Source organism: Ipomoea nil, unplaced genomic scaffold, assembly GCF_001879475.1.
Source record: "Ipomoea nil cultivar Tokyo-kokei standard unplaced genomic scaffold, Asagao_1.1 scaffold1576, whole genome shotgun sequence".
Taxonomy (NCBI): domain Eukaryota; kingdom Viridiplantae; phylum Streptophyta; class Magnoliopsida; order Solanales; family Convolvulaceae; genus Ipomoea; species Ipomoea nil.
In genome coordinates this window covers 952,629-960,705 of record NW_017618004.1, presented here as the reverse complement: position 1 = coordinate 960,705, position 8,077 = coordinate 952,629, and the positions used below count along the sequence as shown (strand labels likewise).

The 8,077-nt window shown below is 28.0% G+C and overlaps 1 protein-coding gene across 1 annotated transcript; it reads right to left on the bottom strand.

The window, feature by feature from the left end:
* Positions 1–5,374: 5,374 nt before the first annotated feature.
* On the bottom strand, positions 5,375–7,387 carry LOC109190298. The gene is made up of 2 exons (XM_019340771.1): positions 6,892–7,387; positions 5,375–6,801 (listed from the first exon to the last, which is right to left on the bottom strand). Exons 1-2 carry the CDS (start codon positions 7,385–7,387, stop codon positions 5,375–5,377), a joined length of 1,923 nt encoding a protein of 640 aa, XP_019196316.1.
* Positions 7,388–8,077: the final 690 nt, after the last annotated feature.

The following is an 8,077-nucleotide window of genomic DNA, read 5'->3' as shown; positions in this document are numbered from 1 at the left end:
AAAATTACGTATTATTTCACGATTCTAATTAATTATTTTATTTACATGAGTTCATAATTTTAATTTCTATATTCAAGAATTTTTTTCTTGATTAATTATTTATTCATAGAGTTTCTAAATTAATTTTATCTTTTTCTTAGGATTTAATAATTATGTCTTCTAGAAAATATGCATATGAGTTTGAGAAGCGTGAAAGAAAAAAAAAATTGAGCAACTAACTCAATCTCAAAAGGGTGCTCTTGAAAAATTCATTATAAAAGAAACTCAATTAGATGATCAAAAAGATGATGCAAAGGAAAAATTGTTAAATGCTAATCTTCATATAGAAGATCAAGATGATTGGGAGATTGAAAAAAATTTAAATGACAGTGTGCACAACGATGATAGATATCACTGTGACAATGAAAATAATAAGAATGTTGATAGTTATTTAGATGATATTGGTTACAGTGATAAACCAAATAATTCGCTTTTATTTCACATATATGAAATTTGGATGCCCTTATTCAATAGATATGCCATGGACTTGGATCCACCTTGCAAGGTGGACCTAGGTCCAAAGCGACGCAATTTGCGCGTGTGGAAATAGCGGTGCCGTTAGTGGCACCGTTTCCGCAGCCAATGATTTGTTTTTGTTTTTTTTTTTTTTTTTTTTAAATTATTGAAAACAACTCAGCAGGTAAATATTCAGTTCTGTAATTGTGTATATAGAGTTCTTTAATTGTGAATATAGAATTCAAAATTGTAAATATAGAGTTATGCAATTATGAATATTGAGTTCTACGATTTTGTATATTGAGATCTAAAATTTTGAATATAGAGTTCTAAAATTTTGAATATAGAGTTTAAAAATTGTGAATATAGAGTTCAAAAAATTGTGAATATAAAGTTTTGTAATTTTGTATATTAAGATCTAAAATTGTGAATATTCAGTTTTAAATTTGTGAAAATAGAGTTCTAAAATCGTGAATATAACCCAGGTCCACCTTGCAAGGTGGACCGAGGTCCACAACATAATTTGCCCCCTCGATTCTAAATTAATAGGTATTTATGACACAACAATTTTAACAATTATTATTTATATATAAAAATTACTTGATAAAAGGGGCCCAAATTAAGATATTGCACAGGACCCAAAGTTTTATTGGAACGGCCCTGCTTGTACTCTTTTATTGTTTAGGTTTTTCCCACAGGGTTTTCCTAGCAAGTTTTTAACGAGGTAAGATTATGGCAAAATAATGTCCAAGGGGGAGTGTTGTAAAATCTAATTATGGACATTATTCTAGCATTAATGATATGATTGGTAACGACTTTATATTTATGGTATGATCTTGTAATAGCTGTTATATACATTGATGTAATGATGTACAGAGTGGATGATGAATAAGAAACCCCTTTTCTCTATTCTTTATTTTGCTTCTTTTTATTCTTCATTACTGTTCTTCACGATCTAAAGGCCTGCAAATAAATCTGCAATACAACACGTACTACTAAAATATATTTTTTGAGACTAAAATTGAATCTTTTCTGTTTAAGTCCAATTACTTTAATAAATCAAGCCCAACCCACAACATAACCCTAACACTACATATAAAAAGCACTAAAAACGTTTGACATTCTTCATTCAGTCGATACCCGAGACCGTCTGTCATCCTCTTCTCTCTTTCGCTAAAACTCAAGATTTTTTTGTCTTCAGCAACTATCCGTTGCTTAACTTTCTTCGCTAAAATAATAATAATAATAATAATAATAATAATAATAATAATAATAACGTTATTATTAACTAGTATTTGTCTCGTGCGATGCACGGAAAACATGTTATAAAAATATACACTATATGAGATTTATTCATATATAAAATTTTTGTTATTTAATAATTATTATGTGTGAATTCCTATGATAAAATTATGAACATAAATATATTTACAATTAAAATAATATTTAAGGTGGGTGATTACTACAAATCTTAAACTATATTAAATTTTTTTTTTGAAAACAAACTATATTAAAAATTTAGTACATAATATTTAATATTATAAATTTTTAAGAACTTCGTAAACTACAATAGTAATTGAATTACAATTTTAGAGTCACCACGGATCAAAATTTTTAGACCTTTGAAATTTCTAACTCTAGATGTAGCAACATACAATTGACCTTTAAAGACCAAAATCACAATCTCAGTTAGAACATTGATTTTTTTCTTCCAAATACAATCGAATTAAGTGTGTAATCAATAAAAGATGAGAACTAATAATTCGAAAATATAATCTTAATGTTACTAAGCCTACTTCACGTCAATTAAGTTGGAGAGTGTTGTTGGATAGTATCCGATTAATCCACGAATAACACATCTTTGTCTCTGTAGTCCTCAATATGCACATCAACAATCTTAAATATTAAGCCACATAACTATGCTATATATTAATTTCAAAATATGGACTTTGGGGTTGCATGCATGCTTCTTAAAGCCATATGACCTTAAGATGTGAAAATTAAATGTTGCATTTAATTTTCACATCTTAAAGTAATTTTCACATCTTAAAGCCCATTTAATTTTCACAAGACTTTCACATCTTAAAGTCATATGGTCTTGTGAAAATTAAATGCAACATTCAATTTTCACAAGACCATATAACTTTATAATATATAGGATATGATAGGATGATAATAAAATGTACATGCTAATATACTAATTAAAAAAATAACCTTTCCAAAAAAGACTAAAAAAACAAATAATAATAACATTACTAATATATAAACTCTAATAACAATAACAATAACAATAACAATAATAATAATAATAATAATAATAATAATAATAATAATAATAATAATAATCTATACTATTATTAAAAATAAAATCATCATTTCTTACTTTCCGGCCCAAACAATAAAAAATGGAAAAAACTTACCAATTAATAATACTAATAATAATTAGTAAAAACTTTAGTAGTAAAATAGAAAAAAAATCCTTAATTCACAAAAAATAAAAAAAGAAACGGAATTCACTAATTAATTAATACTAACAATAATTAGTAAAAAAAAGTTTGTAGTAAAATAGAAAAATAAAAAAGGATCATTAATTCACTAAAAATGGAAATATAAACGGAACTTACTGATTATTATTAGTAATAATCAGTAAAATAGAAAAAAAAAATGAGTCTTAATTCAATGAAAATGGAAAAAAAAAAAAAAACAGAAGGTTGTGTAAAAAAAAAAGGGGTCATAATAAGGATTAAAAAAAAAAAAAGAGCCTATAAAAATTAGAAAAAATAAAAAAGATTCTTAATTCACTAGAAATAGAAAAAAGAAATAGAATTCACTAATTTAATTAATTAATACTAATAATAATCAGTAAAAAAGTTAGCAGTAAAATAAGAAAATAAAAAAGGATCCCTAACTCACTAAAAATGGAAAAAGAAACGGTTCACTGATAAATACTAATAATAATCAGTAAAATTGAAAAATAAAAAATAATTCTTAATTCAATGAAAATGAAAAAAGAAAATGAAATGTTGTTAAAAAAAGGTCATAGTAAGGAAATAGTATTTAAAAAATTAAAAGTTAGCATAGGAAATTAAAAGTTAGTATTTAAAATTAAAAGTACCAAAAAATTTGAAAAATAAAAAAAGATCCTTAATTTATAAAAAAATTAAAAAAAATAGAATAGGAAACGAAATTCACTGATTAATTAATACTAATAATAATCAGTAAAATTAAAAGTTAGCAGTAAAATAAAAAAAAAATCATTAATTCACTAAAAATGAAAAAAGAAACGAAATTCACTGATGAATACTAATAATAATAAGTTAAATAAGAAAATATAAAAGGATTATCAATCTATTTATACTATATTAAAAACAAAATCTTCTTTCCTTACTTTCCCGTCCAAACAATAGAAAAAGAAAAAATATATATATACTATAATTAAAAACAAAATTCTATTTACTTGATTTCCCGCCCAAACAATAGTAAATAATACAGGTAAATTAAAAAAAAGGATGGAAAGAAAAAAGGAACAAAAATATTTCACAAAAATATTTTACATCATCAATTAAAAATAGTGTGAAAAGTAGGTAAATTAGAAAAAAATAATGAATATCAACAGAAAATTAAAGATAAAAAAGGAACAAAAATTAGGTTAATTGAAAAGAGAAATGAATATTAATAATTGTCTGACAATAAAAATGATCCATAATTGACTAAAATAAAAAGAAAATGATCAGTTCATTACATTTTAATTTTTCACAATAATATTATACATTATAATACATCAAATCACAATTATGTCACAAATCTTTCATGATTTTAAACAATAGAATGAAAATATTTTAATAATAATATTCTACATCATCAATAGTAAATGCATATTTTAAACAATGTGTCTTCAGTATTTTGAGAACCTGCATTAGACAATACATAACAAACAGAGGAGAGTATGTTAAAAAAAAAAAAGGGGGGGGGGGGGGGGGGGGGACACACATTTTGGGAAATGCATGCTCCATCCTACACATTTTTGTATTTTTTCCATTTTGTCATGAATTGCAAAATATTGTTCACCAAAACCAATCTTAGCCGAAGAATTCTGTAAAAAGACAAGAGAGAGGCGCATGAATTGAGGTTGAAGTTTCTAGAACTTGAGGCTCAGAATTAGGAATTTAGAAGCCAGAACACGCATCCATTTGAGTAGCACTTGCAAAGTACTCAGTAGTGTAACTAGTGGCTAGAGTGTTTCTCTCTTTAAGAATGGGAAGTTCTATTTGCACCACCCTATTTACTATTTGCACCCACCTATTTAATAGGTCAAATAGATGGTGCAAATACCAAAGTAGGTGGTGCAAATAAATGTAGTCAAAGTAGGTGGTAACATTTATTATTTATTATTTTTTAACAATAAACATTAAAAAAAAAAAAAAAATGATCGCCCCGACGAGAAGGCAGCCCAGTGGGTCGCCTTCTCGCCGGAGAAGGCAGCCCAGTTGCCTTCTCCGGTGAGAAGGCAGTCCTTCTCACCGGAGAAGGCGATGATTTATTCTTTTTTTTTTTTTTAATTATTTGTGTAATTATTTTTAAAATTTTTATTTTCAATACATATGTTTTTAAATTTTATTTTCAATACTTGTTTTTTTTGTTCAATATAATTTTTTTAACTTTCTATTTTCAATACTTGTTTTTGTTTATGGTTTAATTTTTAAATTCAAAATAATGATTAATTTTGTTATTTTAATATTTTTTATAACTTAAATTTGTTGTATTCATTATTTTATCTTTTTTTTATAGAGATATAATAAATAAAATTTGAATCGCTAAAAATTGTAAAAATATATTAACTTCACAATAAAAATAAAATAAAAAATAAATTCATTCAATTTCAATCTAATATAACATTTTCCCGAGTACAATTAGAGCGTACATGCTCATTGTAACTTTCAATCCTATTCATATATGGAGTCATCCATGCATTTGCACAATCATATCTAAAATAAGCCCATTGTGGAGCAATTGTAGGCATTGGGTACCCTCCTGTCAATGTTACCTTGACATAATGGTTATTATTAATATAACCAAGGGTTATTGCTACATGCTCGTACCAAGGTGGTGGGCTAGATCGAAGTGGTAAATATGTTGTACTGCCGGCCATACTCAAAACATGTAGTATCACATTGTATCGGGAAGCAATTAGTACACCCATCTCCGGCATAGTCATCCAGTGCTCAACTGGTGCACACCGATCTTGTGCAAAAAAATTCAACATGTTATAGGCATTATACCATCCTTGAGTTCCAAACATATCGGTATATTCCATTGTGTGAGACTCTAGTTCTTCGATTAAATTGGATCGAATTTTGAACCATTCGTCCTCCTTAAAACCGAGACAGAGAGCTACGGCTCGAAATCCACAGTTTCCGTCAGATTTCACATCTTGCACTTGCATGATAAAAGGATGGAATATAACCGGAAGTTGAAGCATATAAGGATGGTAAAAGTGTCTATCACCTGAAGTTGGTGCAGCTGAACAACTATTCCGAGCTTGTTCTTGAAATTGAATATTATTTGGCTCGGCTTTAGTTTTTCTGAGAGATAGAGTTCTTATGAGAGATTTGTTTTTTGAAGTGGGACGCCCACGAACATTTATTTGCACGGGTGGCTCACGGATCGAAGTTGTAGATGGCGCGATCAACTCCCTCAACTTTCTCAATATGTTGAATTTACCAGTTCTTGATTGTTTCTTGAACTGATCCTTAAACATATGAAGCTCATGCTCAACACCAAAATCTTCATTGGTTAGAGAGATGGAAGATGATAAGTCGAGCTTCCTCCAAAAGATATCAATCGAATCAAGTGGGATAGGCTTACCACAGTTAAAATATGTTACCTGCTCGTGTGCACATGGAAGCCCGCAACTTGTTCGCAATCGACATCCACAATTTTCATAAGTAATCCCGCCAGCCCGTGACCTCTCAAACTCATTAAAAATGAGATTCAGTGCATGAATAGACACAAATCCTCGCAATTCTTGAAAATGTGACGTGTTGAACCGATGTCGAATCAAAATTTTGCTTTGTTCAAGACTTGCTTTGATGGATGTGTCCTGTGACTGAATGACTCTGTCGATATAAACCAATGATGTCTCCAAATCTGACTGCGATGACTCCAAGTATTTTTTTAACTTGGCATGCTGACTCTCAACTCTGTTCGTGGTGTGATTTCCAAAATTGAGATATCGATCAGTCCAAACAGATACAAACATTTCTTTATACGGTTGCAGCCAATTATCATCAATATAACCAAAAACACCTGAAAATGTGAATAATTGAAGAAATAATTACAGTAGTTGAACAAATATGCCTTGTTAAAAAAAATATTAAAATATACATCGAATAATACCTGGAAAGTCAACCAAAACTGCTTGTATTTGAGCTAAATGGAACATATATGATTCATGAGTCTGAGACTCAACTAATGCGTTCCATGATTTGTAGAATAAATCCCAATGATGGTTTGAGGGGATCGATGCCCTGCACTTTCTCAAAATACTTCTATAGATCGCCTTTTCCACCAATTCGACTTCATTTCCTGATAATCGCCTTGCATACGGGTGACCTTCAAGGTGCAATGCAGGATCATGGTTATGTACTCCACATATTACCCTAACCCTCCAGCAACCATCAACACGTATGTATTTCCCCTCCAATTGGAATGGACAATCAATTTTTCTTGTACCCGTGTTTTTAGATGAGATTTTTTTTGGCACGTAAGTACCACCACGGTCACACTGAAATATAACTGTAGGACTTTTATTCCGGGATCTTTTAATCACAATAACATATCCGAGATCCCGACCTCTACTTTGAACCCATTCAATTAAATCTTCGCGAGACATGAATGCCTAATAAAAAAATTATTTGTATCAATAATAAAAATACCTAATTAATTAATTATAATCATAAGTATACGTACTAATTAATAATCATAATAATAATTACATGCATGTATACCAACAAATTAAAAAAAACAAACAAACAAAAACAAAAACAGAAATTAAGTATACGTACTAATTAATAATAATAATAATAATAATAATAATAATATTAATAATTACATGCTTACAATAATAATAAGTATGCATATGAATTTTGTTTACCGTTTCTGTAGACAATTCGCATGCAACCTCGAGATTTAGGTTCACTTGATCATCATCTTTAGTTCTATTGTCATCATAAATTTCGATTGCATTTTCGTCCTAAACAAACAAACAAATAACAACTCTTAATATATAAAGACAAAATAATATATTCAATATTGATATATTAAAGCAATGAATTTCTAATCAAAAATAAATATACATATCTAAATTTCTAAATAATATATAAAAGCAATGAATATATAAATAATACGTAATATTCAATTTACTAAGTTCACACACACACACACACATATATATATATATATATATATATATATATATATATATATATATATGACATAAATGAAGAAAGCAATGAACTTAAATTTCTAAATAATATATGAAAGCAATGAACTTAAATTTTTAAATAATATATAAAAGCAATGA